The sequence below is a fragment of the Chinchilla lanigera genome, unplaced genomic scaffold (genome assembly GCF_000276665.1).
Source record: "Chinchilla lanigera isolate Chin_1 unplaced genomic scaffold, ChiLan1.0 scaffold00200, whole genome shotgun sequence".
Lineage (NCBI taxonomy): Eukaryota > Metazoa > Chordata > Mammalia > Rodentia > Chinchillidae > Chinchilla > Chinchilla lanigera.
This window is the reverse complement of record NW_004955601.1, coordinates 129537-148657: the sequence shown is the minus strand read 5'-3', so window position 1 is coordinate 148657 and position 19121 is coordinate 129537. Positions and strand designations below refer to the sequence as shown.

The window sequence follows — 19121 nt, the reverse complement described above, 5'->3', positions numbered from 1 at the left end:
GTTTCATATCTTCTCTAAATAATTTTGATTGCTACTGTCTGAGAATCAGGAGTCTAATAATCAAAAGTAAACGTGAGATATTTATAGAAAGTTCTGTAGTTTAGTATGGATCTGCCATAAAAGAGGCCCAACAAAACTCTTTCAAGGACAAAGGTAACCATGGTTTACTATTTTTTTTTATCATAAAGGGAATATATCTGCATTATTAAAAATTTGGAAAATAGTGACTACTGTGCTGAGCCTTTGATACTGAATGATAGATGATTCTTTTGTTTCCTTCTTTTTCTGTACAGTTTTACAGCAAGTAGCACTTTCTTATGGGAATGGTACAATGCAAAGTGAAAGAGAGGTCACCATGGGGGACACTTCCATAGTTACAAGACTGTTTCTTACAATTCCCTTGAAGAATCCACCAAAGAAGAAAATAAAATCTGTCAGTCTTTCTGGCTGGCTTAGTAAAATTACTGAAGCCATGGCAAAAAAGGGAGTTAACATTTGAACAAATCAACGAAACATGAGGTTAGATCCTTTTCTTATCCTTGATGATACACTAATCATGAAAATAAGCCTTGAGTCATGCTCTAACAGGATAGAGAGAAACTGGACCTGATTAGAAGTGACTATGCTCTTGGCTATCCTTTCAATTTCTCTTTACTTTTCCTGACAAGGGATAGCTTTATGCACAGGAGATTCTTACTCTTTCACTTAGAATCAGAAGTGGTGGAACTAGAAGGAAGTGAAATTTATGGAATATTCTCTGAGGCAATTCAAATGATAAAATTATTTATAGTTTTTAAAAGCTCTAAGTAATGGATATGACCCTTAGATGTTTCTTTTCAGAAGCTTAAACCAAAAGATCAAGAGATCAATGAAAAGTATGTATTTGACCTCTATATCTCCATTTGAACTACAACCTTGGGTTCCTACAATCTCACCTCTACAGATGACTCAGATGATTCTAATGGCTGTAACTCCAGAGGAAAGGTAGGTGATTTCCATTTGTAATAAAAAGTATCCTGACTTCTCATCTTATGTGTCAAGAGTTGTCCAAGTGGCAATACTTGACAGATGCCTAAGAGCCCTGTTTGGAAGGGAATCTATCAAGTTAATCCTCAACCTGTCACATTGCCCAATCTTTATGTCTCTTACCTTTCTGAACCAGCAGTTGACTTTAAACTCCGAAAATTCTGACTGTCTAAATCCAAGCTGTAGCTCCGCCCACTTTCAGGTTTTGTAGTTATAATTTCTCCTCTGGTTGCTGATCTGAACTTACTAAGAAGAAATCTGAAATTACATATATACGTGCATTTAAAAGTAAGATAACTAAGAAAGCATTTTAAAATATCATTTCAAGAATATAATTTTTGTTTTGGGGTATAGCTCTGTGGTAGAGCACGTACTTAACATACACAGGGCCTTGGATTTGGTCCACAGGACTACATACACGCACACACACAGAGACACACACACACATTACAGTTCCTAGTACTTTCAATAGTAAGCAACTCTTTAATAAAGGAGACCTGGGGCCCAAGGGTTCTGAGAAGCTGCCAATGCCTCAGTAGCAAAATGTCAGGGGAGGAGGTTATGACATTATCCCAGGACCATCCCACTTGATGATAAGTCTAGCCTTTATTCCTGCTAAGCAGAAAAGCACCTACTTTGAGGACTTACCACTGCTATATGAAAAGACAGTATTGTCTGGGTTGGGCCTGTTTGCAAGGATGCTACAAGGAGGTTGTACTCACCTTGGTACAAGAGGAGCTTGTACTCACCTTGCTCTACCACGTGCTCTACCACAGAGGAGATATTCTTCCAGGACAAACTGAGGTAACAACTTGTTAGGCTGCCACTCCATGAGAGCAGTGACTGCCTTTTTCATTCCTTGTCACATCCCTTGAGCCTAGAATGATGCCTCACACATACTAGAATCCAACCAACTCTAATTGAATGAGTGAATAAATTCACATGGTGGAAACCATCTTTATATCTTCCATGATATTTTCCTTATGCTAATGAAATCTAAACAATGGAGTGTCTCAGATTCGATAAAATTTCATTGCATTCATATTTCACTAAATTGTCTGAAGTGTAAAAATGCAGCTTTTCAGGAACTGAGATTCAATTAGGGATCCAGGATACCAAGTACCCCAAACATAGCTGTTTTCAAATACACTATCATGAAAGGGTGGGAGTGGAAGGGGAAAAATAATTGAGATGTGTTATGTTCATGTACCAATTCCCCACAATGAATGTAATCATTACTAGCAAGCATTTGCTAGTAAAAATTATTTGTTTAAAGAAAACCAAAGCTATATTTTGGGGGATGGCATTGGGAGAGATCAGTTCATTTGCTTTATATTCAATGGTTTTCTAGGGGAAAATGGATTACAAAGGTACTGGCAGAATCATAATAGAACCTGCTAAATTGTCTCCCTTCAAAGAACCTTGAAGTGTGTAATTATCAAAGTGTCAGAAACTTCAATCTACTGGAACATTACATGTTTTTGGTGAGAATAGCACTTACTATAATGTCAGTCTCTACTGTTCTGAGAACCACCTTGTGGAGATCTCCACCTCTGCGCATCTGCTTAAGGTGCCTGCTCTGTCAGGATTCATTTTTCTTCCCTTCCAATACCCTGAACCCCATCCATCTGTAAAGCTCCTCATCTAGTACTACTTTAAAATTTTGATGTCTTTCTTGATAGCGCTGGTACTCTCCCAAGCATTTATTTTCTAGCCATACATTTGATACTTACTTATTGCTGTATGGCATCTCTAGTGATATATTAACACCCTGCCTTGTATAGAAAGGCTTTCTGTAGCTCATATTGCCATCTTATATTTTCTCACAATTCCTTTACATTTATTAACTTTTTAGGTGTGAACATTTTCTCCCCAGCTGAATATTATACTCATTAAGACTGAGAGCCAGAGATGCCAGTTTTGAGTTCCAGCAAGATCAGGCTCATGTGATGACAGTTTGAACATTTCAGGATTTGTATAATTCATTGTGTTTGTGAGTTACTCACTGTTTCCTGGCTCCAAACCCCATTTAGCTCAGTGACATACTCTGTGATGCCTACATTGGGGTCTGAAAAATATAGCTCCTAGTGGCACTTGTAAACTGTGAGTTTCTTATATTTTTCAGAGTCACTGATTGTTTTTGAGGAGACGGTCACTGTTAGTGACAACAGAAAAGCAAAGAAGCCACTAGTCTAGCACTCACAGAGCTGACAGTTAAGTATGTGGAGGGTGATAGAGTGCAACGTGAGGAGTGATACACAGGCACAAGGCACTGTGGGAATCCTGAAGAGAGATAATTCAATTCAATGTGATAAGAGAGATCAAGGTTCATGATGGGATACTTGGAAGACTCTAGATCATCTTTCCTATTTATCTCTGTTAATTTAATGAAGATGTGTTTAGCCATGAGTGTTTGAGTGAGGTGACATTTAAATTTCATGGCCATAGTTCAGGACAGTAAAAAAAAAAAAAAATCAGACTTTTTGAGCCAGATAAGCGCTCAGACACTGTCAGCATTTCATGTTGGCTTCTGTTGAGATGATGAAGCAAAGGTATGTGGAAAAGATCATGTAACTTGGCACATATTAGAGTTCTTATGCACTGACCACAAAACTGGCCAAGAAGCTGCCTCAGACATAAAGATAAAGTGCAGGGCTGCCTGTGAAGCAGTACTTTGCCTTTTGGTTTTTGTAGTCTGCATTTGAAGGGCAATTCTTTTCCTGTAATGGAGCCCATCTGTCCCCAGTTCCTCAGTAATCTCTTGCATCTTGCCACATCGAGTATTGCCCATCACTATTTTTAATACTTTACACATATATTTACTTCCTGAATTAGGCTGAGGTGACCAAATATATTTTTCCTTGAAGAATTGTTAATTTTAAACATAGGATATCGTATTTCAAGGACAAGTAATGTATCTTTGATTTGGGGATTTCATATATCAGCATTCAGGTTGGAGGGGAGGGAAACTGACCTTCTACAACAAAAGCAGTCATAGACAACACTGACTTTGACACACATCATTCTATCTAGAAGTAAAGGGAACCATTTGGTGCAAGAGCAGATTTGTCAAATGAAAGAAAATCTCTTCCAAGCACATGTCAACAGAGACCTTTATTTATATAAGGTTGAAAGTAATTAAAACTGCACTTCCTGAGGAGAATGATAAAGTGTTTCTTCCATTGAGTTTCTGACTTCCTTTGGGTCCCTGAAGTGACACTGGACTTGAAAAACTAAAGAGGATTTATTTCGCAGGTGTCTGGGATAAAGATTAAAACTTCCCTGGAGAGGCTGAGGCTTACCCTTTTCTCTTGGGACCATCGTGGCTGGCCTTCTGCCCAACAGAAGGCGAAGTGTCTGATTTTTCTCCATACTGGCGGGTTTGCTCTTGGCTTCGTACTTCTTCAGATCCTCATTAAAACAATCAGAATACAAATTTATATACACAATGGCCAGAAATGAAAGCAAATTTCTAGTCTGCATTCACTTTTATAAATTAGCATAGCACAGTTATTTCTAATTTGTTGACTGTTCCAGAGGAGTAAAATCAGGGGTTCTCCGTGGGAGATTTGCTGAGATAAGCATTCTAAGAAAGAGTGAGATGGAGGAATGAACACGTTATCCCTTTATAGACATTTTTAGAATAAGGGAGCCTGGATTCATGAGAGCTCCAAATCTCTAGGGACTAATTCCTTCTATGAGATTAGAGAAATGATACTTTGACTTCTGAGCACATAAGCCAGTCTTCCCAAGAGGGTGAGCATCTACATATATATACCTGGTGACTTCAGAGTCAATCCACATACTGAAAGGCGCTGAGTTTTGTGTGAGGGCACAGACCATAGCGTCATGGGCATTCCTGCTAGACTTAAAAGCAAAGGCACTAGTCTCCTATCTGTGAAAGATGAGATAGCCTAGCAGTAGTTTAAAAGATGCTTGTTCTACCTTTACTACACTATGCATGAGAAATATGCTCCCAAACACAAATTTCACTCAACATTTAACCAAATAAATTATACTTTAAATGTACTGAAAAGCATTCTCATTGTGAGTGTTATTTGCATTTGATGCCAATGTACTTCTGCCTTGAGTAAAACTGTACTATATGCATTTCAGGTCATTGAGCATCTCTGGCTCCTGTCCACTAAATGCTTTAGCTTACTCTAGTCATTGTGACAAGAAACGATTCTTTGAATTTCCAAATGCTCCCATTTGTGAATGGGGTGGAGTGCACAATATCTTGAGAATCAAAGATTAGAAAAAGGACTATTTAAAAGAAATTGGTAAAAAAAGAAAGTTATTGAAAGTCCATATTTTTTTCACAATATGAGTCATTGAATTAATCTTTTTTATATTTTCTTAAACGTTTAGTAAAATACTAGAAGTGCAGTCAGAAAAATAACTGTGATGAAGATAAATGGTGTTTTTCAAAATTTCAGTGTGTCAGATATATGGAAAATCACTATGAATTTTATTTTCCATTTACCTCTTCTTTCTTGTATGAATCATGGATTAAGATTTCATGCTATCAGGTTGTGAAATGACCAAAACACTTCAGAAAATTCAACTGTACTTATTTTCTACAAAACATAGGAGAGTAATTTAGCCTGACAAAATGAAGATTAGAAAAGTTGTGAAATCAAATAATTACCTGGACTTCTTCTTAAGATTGACTGCCGGATAACATCAGTGCCCAGAACATTGACTTGCTTGAAACGCTTTGCCTTTTCTTCATAAAACCATTCACCAGTTATAATCCTTAGCTGCCTACTCAAAGGAAAATGGGAGAGTATTGAAATTCAATTATTGAGCTGCATTATCAACTCTCAAAATTCCTAATTAAGTAAATAATAGCCAGTTATTTAACACTATTTTATGGTGATCATCAAATTTACTGTATACTATCTACTAGGAAACTGCTAATTGTTCTTCATACTGCGTCTGGTTTTATCTACATAACAATCTTGTGTGAACATTATGATTCCCACGTTATGGATGGAGAAACTGAAGCTTACAGCAATCAAATGACAAGCCTCACATCACACTGCTGGTAAGGAATAGAGCCAGCACTCTATTCCAGTTAGTTTGGCCTAGGGTGTAACTTCTCAACCCCTGCCTTAGAGGGTAGATGGTCTTCACTGCAAGCAACTAGAAGTAACTGAAAGTTCCGGATGATACAGGGTCCACAGTCAGAGTCTGTTCCTGAAAAATTCCTTGATGTAACATAAACACTGGGTTGGAATAGAGAAAGAGACAGAGACTGACTGATCATTATAGTAGTCCAGGAGAAAGGGAATAGGACCAAAATTAGGGCAATGGTAAGACTAAGAGAGAAGCAGATGAATCTAAAATAGAGGTGGCAGAAGTATCTGCCTAGATTTTGCAAGAAATTAGATGTTAAACTTGAGATGGGATCTTTGAATGGTCCTGTGCATCTTCTGAGCTAGCTGCAATGGATACAAGAAATCACGTGCCTCCCCCGCTCCTGCAATGGCTGTAGTTTCTCTGTATGTACTTCTCGTATGACCTATAGCAGTGATGGCGAGTCTGAGAGATAAGTGCCCAAAGTGCAACCCCAAACCCACTTATTTATCGAGAAGTGCCAACACAGCGATGAAACCTGAATTCATACCTTCGCGTCTTTGTCTTAAAAGAAAACAATTAACACATGTGTGCCATAGTTTCTCCACTACTGACCTATAGCATTTTAAACTTCATTCTAGACCGATTTCTGGCCACACTCTCTCATATCTATTGGGTGGTAAGCTCCTTGGGAGCTGATATCTGTCTGATTCACCTTTTTTCTCCTAATTTCTGCAAGGGAACTTATCATAGACTGTGCTCTCAAAGAATATTTTTTTTTTTTTTTTTTTTTTTTTTTTTTCGGTTTTTCTCCAGTACTGGGAACCGATCTCACGACCTTGCGCTTGCCAGGCAGGCGCTTTTGCCGCTGAGCTAAATCCCCAGCCCCTCTCAAAGAATATTTTTAAGTGAATGATCAACTACTCCCCCATCACTTTAACAGATTACCTTCTTTTTCTATCTTCGCAATCCTCATTACTACCAGTGGCATGAGGGCAGAAGTCTTGCCTCTGTTGTGCACTATTGCTCAGAACGGTACCTCGCACTGTGCTCGGTAAATATATCTGGAATGGCTTATACTACATGGAATTTGACCTATAATACCTGTGCTTACAACAAGGATTTTAGCAACTGTAAATGTCATTTGGTAGTCTAAACATATTTCTAATTAAAAATGAAGAAATGTTTTTAGTAAAGAGGTCATGTTCTCAGAATAGAAATAGACTCATGGGACTGGGGTAAAGGGTTTGTGGAAGTTTATAGTGGAAAATGAGGTTGAAAGATAGGTTTTGGGCCATGTAATAAGTATCCTTGAATACCGTGCTAAGGAGTTGGAATGTCAATCTGGAACCAATGCAGAACTCTGGCAGTTTTTCTGAAGTTAATTGGAAGATATAATCTCTGGAGAAATATATGGAGATGGGAGAAATCAGAAGGAAGAATGTCAAGTAGGAAGTTATTGCAATAAGCAAGAGAGAAAATGATGAAGATATAAATCAGGGTAACATGGAGATGAGGAATTTTTAGAAGACATATGTACCTGGACCATGGAGGATGAGAATTAACAACTATTACAGTGACTGAGAAAAAGGAATTAAGTAGAAGTCAAATGGAGATGAAAGCAAGTTATCTATACAGATCCATACTTGAGAAAATGTGAAAATATTAACTTTGGAGAAGGTAGTCATTGAAAGGTAAGACCATAGCATGCTCACTGCAGATTTACTTCCAGGTGGCTAGATCACCTATTGAAAAGCATAAGCTTTTTCGTGATCTAATTAACAATTTAAAATATGCTTATAGACTCTGTCAAATCTAAGGTCTAATTTACCAAAACCAAAAGCTTGAATAAGTTAAATTATTTCTGAATGTGCCCTTAAGTGACCTATAGACATATATATCAGTACTTAGTTTGGAATTTCAGGTGGTAATTGTGGTATTCTAAAGATGTCACCTCAAGATTACTATAAATCAAACACTAATCTATGCACTGAAGTAATCAGATTTTGCAGATGGAACTAGGTTACTAATTAGTTAACCTTATAATATTAAGAGTATTCTCATGAGCCCAAAGCGATCGTACCAGCTTTTATAAACCAAGCATTGAATAGTGCCTAGAAGAGACACTGCAAAATGGAAAGTCAGACTGCAAACAGGAGAAAGGCTTGATGTTCTGAGAAGGCTCTGAGATGTAGGGATCTACTGGCAAGGATTGGAGAAAGAGAGGTCTCCAGCAGCTAAGGGGAGCTCTCAGCTAACAGCTGACACGGAAATGGGGACCTCATCTCTACAGCCACAAGGAACTGCATTCTGCATACAATAAGGCACTTCAGAATAGGCTCTTTGCAGAGCTTCTTTATAAATGCTCAACCAGCTGGTACCTTGATATCAGCCTCATAAAACCTGAAGTAGAAAAACAAGCCAAGTCAGCTCAGATTTTCAAATTACAGAATCATGAGATAATGTTTGTGTTAAGCTGCTAAATTTGGATAATTTGTTAAGACAGCAGTAGAAAACTGCTATGATAATTAAACACAAAAATATAATTGTTTCAATAGTCAACTCAGGAAAGACTTGTGCACATTATAAGATAAATACGGAAAATTCAGAAACACAAGGCAGAGGTAGGCACACTATGGCCCATGAGCCAAATTCACCCAATTCCTTTGTATAGTCCACATGCTCTGAATGATTTTTCCATTTTTAAATGGCTGAAAAATCTACAGAATATTTCATGATACATGAAAATTATATGAGATTTAAAATACACTGTATATAAATAAAGCATTATTGGAAGAGTCATACTCAATTTAGATATTGTCTCTGGATGCTTGTGTGTTATACTTGCAAATTTGAGTAGTTATAGATGAGATGGCCCACAAAACCTAAAATATTTACTCTTTAGTGCTTTATTAATAAAAATCTGTCAACTTCTGCAATAAGGCAAAGAGTTTACAGAGAATGAATCAAGAACAAGGAGAAGAATACAGCTCAGTGATTGAAAACCACCCAATAGTTGCACAGCAAGGTCTTAGCTTCTATGTGTGTGTGTGTGTGTGTGTGTGTGTGTGTGTGTGTCTGTCTCCTTAGGATATGGGATCAGATAACTAAGACACTGACAGCAGTTTCATGTGTGACACAAGAAAGTGGGATACGCCCAGTCTACATGGCTCAGGAATTGAGCCTCCATATCACCATTAACACATACACCTAGAGCCGCCAGCCCCTAACACAAATAAGATCTTCCCTGAATTGTTAGTCACTACCTCTTGCTATCTTTGTGTGAATGACTCTATACCTTGTATTTGCTCAACTCAGATATACCCTTGAGTCATTTGTCATTTCAGAGCTGAAACACCAGAACAGTCTCTTGGAATTATGTTTTTGTCACCTTCTTGTGTCCTGTAGGTCAATAGAAGACTTAGTAGAAGAGTAAATTAATACCGAGTACATACCAGGTACCAAGTAATGCCCTAATAATTTTATATATATGGCATCTCTAACTCTTAGTAAGATCTTTTTTTTTTTTGGTACTGGGAATCGGACTCAGGACCTTGCGCTTGCCAGGGAGGCGCTTATGCTGCTGAGTTATATCCTCAGCCCCTTAGTAAGGTCTTTAAAGCAGCTATTATTATTCTGAGTTTTCAGTTAAGGAAACTAAAGTTCACATGGGTTAAATAACTTGTGCAAACTTATAAAGATGTTATGGTGGAGACAGGATGGATACTGGAAGTGCATAGTGTTTATACTTCATAACATCGTCAGAAGAAAACCCATACTTGAAAGCGATGATAAGCTTTGAAAACCTGTGGAAGCCAAAGGATATTGAATAATGCATAAAATTTCATATGCCTATTGTGCACGGGTGTGTGTGTGCGTGTGTGTGTGTGTATGTTGGGGGCAGAGTAGAAGGAACGTAGAGGTGGTGAGAATGATAAAAAAAAAGTGATACCCACTATAAAATTTATATCTCTGTCTGCCATCTCACTGGGTATTTGAAAAGGTAAAAGATTTATATGATCTGAAGAGAAACAAGATCTGGTGTTTGAAAGACTCAAAGCTAAAAATAGATTCTATATTTCTCTAAGTTGTATTTTGAAGAATGAGTTCATCTAAAATTTCAGGGAATTATACTTTATATTTGTGAGTAAAGATTACTAAGCATTCAGGATTTGCTAATCCCTGATTTTATTCAACATTAAACTACTGGACTTCAAACCTTCATGTGGAAACTTATATAAAAGTGAGGCCAAGTTATCTTTAGTTTTCAGGGAGAAAATAAGTAATCTTATTATAAAAAAAATGTAGTGACTCAAAGTTTCATTTTGTTCCTTCAGTTTTAACTACTAGAGACATCCGAGATAAGATGTGCTCTTTAGATATGTTAAGATCCTAGTTTCTTTCTGTTATTTATAAAGACACTAACTGCAAGGTGTGATCAAAATATATATGGTAAATGCTTAAATTAAAAAAATATATTGCTGTGAAAGACACATTGCTATTAACTCCCCTCAAAATATTCCTCTTTGCTCCAAAGTTACTTAACCCATAATGCTTACCACTTTCTGAAGCAGTTCTGAAGCCCTATTCTGAGTGTTTTTATGAGGTGTGATAAAAAATATAGTGAATGCTGCTTCAGAGCACCATACAATGAAAAGGCAGATTTATAAAAAGAAAAAAAAAACATTATAGTTTGTCCTCATCCAGCTTATTCACTGAACCTGGCACCATGAAAATTCTTACTGTTCCCCAAAGTTAAAATGACCATAAAAGAAAAACGTTTCAAACTGATTCAGGATATTGAGGCAGCCGCAACAGCACAACTAGTTTATGTAGATATTAAGGTACTATCTCCACGGTGAACAAATCATGTCAAAAAAGGTTGGAACTCATATAATTGACAGGTAATGCAAAATAGCTTGTCAAGGCATTTAAAATATCTTTTCAATACTTCAAAATAGTCTAGGCCCTTATGGGATTATTTTCATATGAATCTCTCTATTGTAGCTATATTATGAAATTTTGCTGAACCATGGGCTGATTCTGAAATAGCTCTGTACCTGCTCTCAATATTCGTCAGACCAAAGATCACTAGGAACCCACTTATGACTGAACAAATTGAGAATCTCGGTCATTGCAATGTAGGAAAACACAACCACAAGAGCCATCTGGAGTCTCAGTAGGAGGGCATTTGAAAGGATTTGCTATAGGATTGGAGTATATGTTAGGTAATTTTAGGAAGAGTTCAAGGGTTCAGGGAATTTTTCCTGGACTATATAAGTGATATAAGGAAGTAGGAACAATTCTATGACTTACATCTCACTAAATTTAATTTAGAAGGAGTGGAAACTAAAGCAAGGCTAAAGTTGTTTATTGGTGAGGAAGCAGCAGATTATTAATATTAGCTAAAAAGGAGGGTGTTTGGTAATTTATGGCTTACACAGTTACTCTTCTTAGCAAGATTATAAAGTGTTGTTTTGTCCCATTTCATTGTGATTATAGATCTTGTGGGATACTGGGGCTCTGAGATTTTACATAACAAAACATCGTGGCCTACCTATGTGTGACAGCTCCCAACAATACCAACACCTACTCATACGTGTTGGACTGTTTTCCAGATGTCGGGGATTGCACTTTTTTTTATCTCTTGAGCTTTCTCTGTGTACGTTTGAGCCACTGGCTCTATTTTTTCTCCAGCTTTTTTTGACAGACATATTTCATTTGTTCCAGTTATGTCTCATTTACTGCACTAATCATTACTAATTCATCAAAAAAAAATCAGGGCCTTCTTCATGTTATACGGCAGACAGAAAAACAAGGAGTGAATGTTTTCTTCTTATATGTGGTAACATAAAAAGTGCATGACTTAAAAGTAGAAATTACTAGATTGCTAGGGACTGGGAAGTATTCTACGTGAGAGGAAGGGGTAGTGAGGGTAGAAGAAGGGTAGATGGACATGGTTAATGCATGCATGTATGGAAATATCACAGTAGGTCCCATTACTTTGTACAATTTACATGTGTTAATAATTACAATAATAGTGTTTTTAAATAAAGACTCATAAGGACAGCAGTATGAAATGTTACAACATGACATGAATATAAGATCAGCTCGTCAAACCATATTAGAGGTACTCCATTTTTGGTTCCCTCTTATGACACTTTTATCTTTTGAGTCCTTCTGTGTTCATTTGGATGCTAATTAGAAAGAACACTCATTATGACTTATTTTGTATTGGATAGCAACTGTCTCAGCTAGCATAATCATATGGAATTTTATAGATCTTATTAAGACAGCAAAATGAACTAACAGTCTGTGTCAATTTCCATTTCATCTTATTTCTATAGAATTAGTTTTCAAACTAGACCCACAGTAACTAACTTGTTAGAATTAAAAGATCAGATAGAATGCCAGGGACCACTCAGTTCATTATACCAGGTAGCTTCCCTCCATTAGTCTTCTTGCTATAATCATTTTAGTGCTTCAGAAATAAAATTACTTTGCTTTTAACCAGTCCAAGGTAAATGACAATAAAGGATGTTCTTCCAATTGATTAGAAAATGAGTCACTTTCTGATTCATCTCATCTCCTAGAGGTCAGGGTGGGAATTTCAATTTCATGGTCTATTAAACATGGAGACAGTCAGTGGGGCTGTAATATTCTCTCTTAACAAACAAAGGGCGTTCACTGCCAATAAAATATTGTTCATACTCCTTTTTGAAAACTACTCCATGAATAGCAAGTGGAATACATTCAATATTGACATAAAGTTTTAGTTTCTGCGATCATTCAGGCTAATAGTTGAATATCAGAGAAGGAGCACACTCTGATTTTCAGATTGAAAATTGGTCATGGATTTTGATATATTCAATTAAACTTTCATGATGTATATTTCCAGATATTGCACAAGGATCTAACAATGGATAAGTTCTTGTTTTTACAGACTTATAAGAATCATGCATTGAAAGTTGTTTTCTTCTAAGTATACTTCAATGTGCTGAGACAGAATTTCTTTTTTGCATTAAATAATAATTTAATGAACTCATTTTCTGTCTTAGACTATGAAGTGATTAAGGCTGGGCCATGGTTTATTCACCCTTTTGTCCTTAGTTACTTGTATACCAGTAGGTTATCAGTAAACATATAGGAGGAATGGATGGACAGGTCCATGGATAGATCAATTGGACAGGTGGATGGTTGGGTTTATTGTTACTGTTTCACCAGTAAAAGGAGTAGAACTGATTCAGAAGTTCTGTATTAATACATTAACATGGCCAAGGAAAACATAGAATTTTCAATTTGTTATTATTTATTCTTATACCTTCTGACAATAATCTGTCTTATATTTTTCTGCAGTGGCTGGAAATTTACTTTGTTCAGAGGGCAATGCATTTGGCCATTAAATGGTTATTAAAAAATAACCATTTTTTTAAAGCTCCGTGGTCCTAACTGAATAAACAACCCTGGATTTGTTTTACATTTGTTTGACTAGCTCAAGTCTAAAATGCTTTATGTAGGATCCATTTATTCATCTTTTCATCTCTTCATTAGGTAGTTTTCTTGTTCATCCATGCACCTATCTATGCATTTAACAAATATTCATTGAGTATCTCTATAGGCATTCTTCTAGGCACTAGAACTACATCAGTGAATAATATAGATAAAAACACAGCTCTCATGTTTAGGAAGCTTATATTCTAGTGGAGGAACAAAAACAGTAAATAAGATAAATAAGTAAGATATATACCATAAAAGATCTAACGGGAAAAACACACGCACATTCAGTAAAAATTAATTTATTATTAATAGAACCTAAAGGTAACCTGATAAGATTTAGGAGGAAGGTCTCAGTGAAGTAGAACTTTAGTTACTGTGTCCTAACTAGTAGATGACTTGATGGTAATAAATAAATACATAAACAAGCAGTTTGTGTCTTTTACTGAATAGAATGCTTTAGTAATAACAATTTGTATTGCTAAGTAAAGGAAAATCTTCTTCCATACTAAAGCTGTTGTCTGAGTGAACAAGGGTTGAGAAGGTAAAAAAAGTTGTACATAAATGAAATAAAATGAAAAAAATACAAACTAAGGATCAAATAAAATATTCTTTCAAAAGAATTGGAGAAATCATTATTCAGAAGTTTCCCATTGCTTATTAGGCTTTCCAGTTGGAATATCAATTATTTGTTAAAATTTCATTTTCTTTTTCATTGTCCTGAAAAGCCAAACCTCATCTTGGCACAGTCTGCTGGAAAAAGAGTTAGGTGAAGAAATAAACTCAAAAACTTTGATACTCATCGAACTCTACCATTCTCAATCTTAGTGGACTTATTTCTATTATCTAGAAAATACAAAACTAATTGTCTTTTTTTTTTTTTTACCTAATAGGTATATTATGATACTCTGAAGGACTACTCTTTAAGAGTAATTGTGATCCAGAAACAGATCAAGCATTATGGGAACTGAGGGCCCAGTTCTGAAATTTGTTCAATTTCTCACTTGCTGTGTTTCTGAATAGGCAATGACCCTGTCATATTTACCTTCCAGAACAAAAATGTATAGTCTCAGTAGATACTGAAGTTTCACTAAGTGTTACTATTTTTCATATACTTTGATCACTAGTCAAATGCTACCAAGTATATAGGAAGAGAGGTAAGACCAAAGCTAAGAAAAACAACCAACAACATAAACAATGTCAAAAGGGACTCAGATAATAAAAGTGTATTTCATAGACTATAAAATAACCACAAATTATTTACTGAAAACTTATAAGAAAAAATGAGATAAACAGAGAGTAAGTACAACAGAAACAAAAGAAAATACCCAAACTTGAAAGATACAACTGTGAGATGACAAATTAGACATAGTAAAAAAAAAATTCATGAATTTGAAGATAGACCAGGCAGAAACATAGAAATTGAATTCAGCAATATAAAATGATAGAAAAAAAAAAGAAAGGAGAATGAGAAGTACACAAAAGATGTTAAATATACCTAAGACATACATCTGGGCTACCCAGAGAAAAGAACAGTTATAAAGGAATAAAGAATATCTGATGATAAGAAATTGTCCAAGAAATGTTCACATATAACAATAAGGCATGGGTTCAATATGCTCTAGAAATCCAAAATGGATAAATACAAACGAATTGGATTGAGACATTCTATACTAACTGCTGAAACATAATAGAAAAGGGATAAATATTAAAATAATCAAAGGAATTGAGGCAAAATGGTGGAGTGGTAAGCAGCAGAGAAAGAGCTTCTCTGAGAGGCACCATCCAGATGAAATAACGCAATGTGAGGAAGAGAAGGAGGGAAGTGGGTCCTCTGGGCGAAGAAAGGATCTGAGGCATGAATTGAAGCCCATGGAGAGAGTGAAGAGAGAAACTTCAGTGAAGAAGAAGCAGGCAGCTGGTGGCACTGTCTCCCTGAGACAGGACTCACTGCATGAGAGGAGCAATTCGGACCTGCAGACATATGGTCAGTGCTTGCAACCCCAGAGGCTTCCACAGAGAGACACAGCAGTGGAGGAGAGCAGGGGACCTGAAAGACTGCACTCACTGGTGGTGAGTGCAGAGGGCTCAGTCATCCCTCTCTAGACAGCCATTAACCAGGAACCATTTTGGAGAGGGGCCCGTTGTGCTTAGAACTCAGAGTGTCTGCTGGCTCCATCTAGTGGCTCCGAGCTGGGCTCAGGCCCATGCAAGGTGCCCTAAGGGCTGCAGGCTGCCAGAAGGTGCAGGCCTGCTGAGAATATTCACTACCCTGAAAAAACCCTACTGCTAACTTGCTAGGATAAATCAACACAAACTGGGATTCTGTCTCCCCACACTGTCCACCAGTGTCAGCAGAGACAAACCTAGAAATAGACTTTTTCTTCCTCTCTCTCTTGTATTTGCTGTAGTTGGTTTTTTTTATATTCTGTTTTGTTTTTTCTCCTTTATTATTTGATCTTGTTATTATATGAGTGTGTATGTGGTTTCTAGTCTCTCTGTGGTTGTGGTTCTGTTTTGTTCTTCTTTTTAGCTTTTTCGTCTCTCTCTCCATCCAGTCTTCTGCACCAGTTTCACAAAGTTAGCATAAAGCCCCTTTGTCCTCCAGCCTTACTTCTAATCTTTCTCTTTTTCCACTTCTCTATTTTCTCCCGAACCAATTTTAAATTTTAACCCCTGAGGGAAGGATTGACATGTTAAGGACTTGTATACTGCATACAACTTTCTGGTTTGTTTTAGATTTTGTTATATAACCACAAATCTAGTTCACAGTTAAAGGTGGCAAAGTAATGGTTAGCTCAGGTTGTCATTTTTTAGGCTGTATTTTATGCTACTGTCATTGGTACCACTACAGCCAAATGTGACATAATTTTTCTTAACAGCTGTTTTTCTCCGTATTCTAAGACCAAGATTGACTAAAGGTCACAGAAAATACTGTGGCACAGTGCCAAAGAACCAGGGGCTGGGCCAAACAGCGACTTCTGATTCCCAAGAAATTGAAGATGTAGGATCTTACAATAGACTCAAAACCCAAAAAGCAGCTACACCTGGAAGATAACTCGAAAAGGAGTCATTTTCTAATGGTTCTAAATATTGGCAATAAAGCAACCCACCATAGGCAATTTACAAACAACAGAGCAGGAATTAAACTAAAAAAAGAAAAGAAAATGAGAAGACATTGAAACAAGATGCCCCAGAATTCATTTAATCAAAGGCAAACCCAGGCGTCAATGAGGTGAGACAATTTGAAAGACACACACCTGGTCTCTCTGAAGTGGTAACAACAAAGCAATTGAATGAGGCTCTAGAAGAAAATCAAATCAGAAATAAGTTCTCAGATAACTGCAGAGATGATGTCCACAAAGAAAACCATGCTTAGTGACTCTACAGCAGATACAGACAAAAAAAATAGAGGAGCTTAAGAAAATTATGGAAGGCATGAATGCTCAGCATAGGAAAGAAATGGAATCCATAGAGCAAGTTTATGCAGATATCCAGGAGAATAAAAATTCCATTGAAAGTATTCACAGCACATTAAGACAGTGTGAGGAGAGGGTCTCAGATATAGAAGACAAGCTTGTGGTTAGTGAACATGAAAAGAAAGATTTCTTAAAAATAGCAAGGGACCATGTGAAATCAGTAAAGAAGCTGCTAGATGAGGCAAATAAGAATAATTTAAGATTGATTGAAGTCAATGAAAATTTAGGAGATAGCACAAATGGTATAAAAGAAAACTGTTCATGAATATCATGGCAGAAAATTTCCCTGATAGGGAAAAAATTTGACACACACCTAAGTGATGCATATAGAACTCCAATTACCCATTATCAAAAAAAATCTACAGCCAGGCATATCATAGTCAAGATTCCAGAAATTAAACACAAGAATAGAATCTTAAAACTGTTAGAGAAAAGAAACAAAGTAGCTATAATGGAAAGCCCATCAGAATCACAGCTGATTTCTCAGCACAAATCCTCAAGTTAAGGAGAGATTGGAGTAAAGTATTTCAAGTTGTAAAGGAAAACAAACTTCAACCCCGGTTGATATATCCTGCAAAACTATCTTTCAAAACTTATTGAGAAATAAGATACTTCTATGATAATGAACATCTGAGGAAATTTATGACCACCAAACCAGCACTCTGAAATGCTTTGAATGACTTTCTAGAAATAGATAGCAAGGACTACAACTTCATGAATCCCTACGGAAGGGTTACACCAGACCAGGCAAAGAATTAAACAGGGGGAAGGAAAAAAAGGGGGAGCCAACAACAGGAAAATAACCTGACAAGGAGAAGTCAATACACATCATATAATCATCAATGTTAATGGCCTCAACTCACCTATCAAAAGACACAGACTGGCAGAATGGATCAAGAAGTAAAATCCAATAATATGCTGCATACAAGAAACACATTTAATTCAAAAAATTCATACACTGAAAATCAAAGGGTGGAAAACAATACTCTATGTGACAGGAACCCAGAAAAAAAGCAGAAGTAGCTATTCCATTTGCAGACAAAGTGAATTTAAAGCCAAGACCAAGTAAGAGAGGTAAAGAAGATCACTATACCTTTGTTAAAGGAATAATCCAAGAAGAAGAGATAACAATCATAAATATATATGCAAGAAATATCAGTGCATCCAATTTTATAAAAGAAAAATTCACAAGCATGAAAAATCAAATAAACACTAATACAGTTGTATTGGGGGAACTCCATACCCCACTGTCACAAAAAGATGGATCAATTAGACAGAAATTAAAAAATGATATAATAGAACTGAACCAAAGTTTTGAACAAATGGACTTAGTAGATGTCTACAAAATGTCCAACCAACCCTACAACATTAGAATACAAATTCTTCTCAGTGGCACATGGAACATTCTCCACAATAGACCACCTACTAACTCATTGAACATGCTTAAGTAAATGCAAAGGAATTAAAATTATTCCATACATATTATCAGACCATATTGTAATGAAACTGGAAATCAATAGCAAAAGAAACCACAAGAACTTCATAAACACATGGAAATTACATAGCACCATCTTGAAAAACCAATGGGTGAGAGATGAAATTGAAGAAGAAATTAGAGAGTTTCTATGTTTAAATGATAATGACAATACAACATACCAGAATTTATGGCACACAATGAAAGCATTCCTAAGAGGGAAATTTTAGCAGTGAATACCCATATCAGGAGACCAGAACAAGTACAAATAAATGGTCTAATGGTGAACCTCAAACCTTTAGGAAAAGAACAGCAGGATAAATCAAACGCTCATACAAGGGAGGAAATTATAAAGATCAGAGTAGAAATTAATGCACTAGAGAGTAAAAACAAATACAAAGAATCAATGGATTGAAGCATTGGTTCCTTGAAAGATTAAATAAAATTGACAAACCCTAAGACAACATTATCAATAAAAGGACAGAAAAGACTCAAATTCATGCAATTAAGAATGAAGAGGGTGAAGTCACAATAGACCCACAGAAATCCAGAAGATCATCTATACC

The 19121-nt window shown here is 36.3% G+C and overlaps 1 protein-coding gene across 1 annotated transcript in view; it reads right to left on the bottom strand.

Moving 5' to 3' along the window:
• The window catches only part of Sytl5 (synaptotagmin-like 5), a 133552-nt gene that overhangs the window by 61541 nt on the left and 52890 nt on the right, over positions 1 to 19121 (bottom strand). The window contains exons 4-6 of the mRNA XM_005414815.2: positions 5678 to 5793; positions 4329 to 4437; positions 1150 to 1284 (exon numbers count right to left, since the gene is read on the bottom strand). Of these exons, the coding sequence (XP_005414872.1) occupies positions 1150 to 1284; positions 4329 to 4437; positions 5678 to 5793 (360 nt within the window). The remainder of the gene's footprint in view (positions 1 to 1149; positions 1285 to 4328; positions 4438 to 5677; positions 5794 to 19121) is intronic.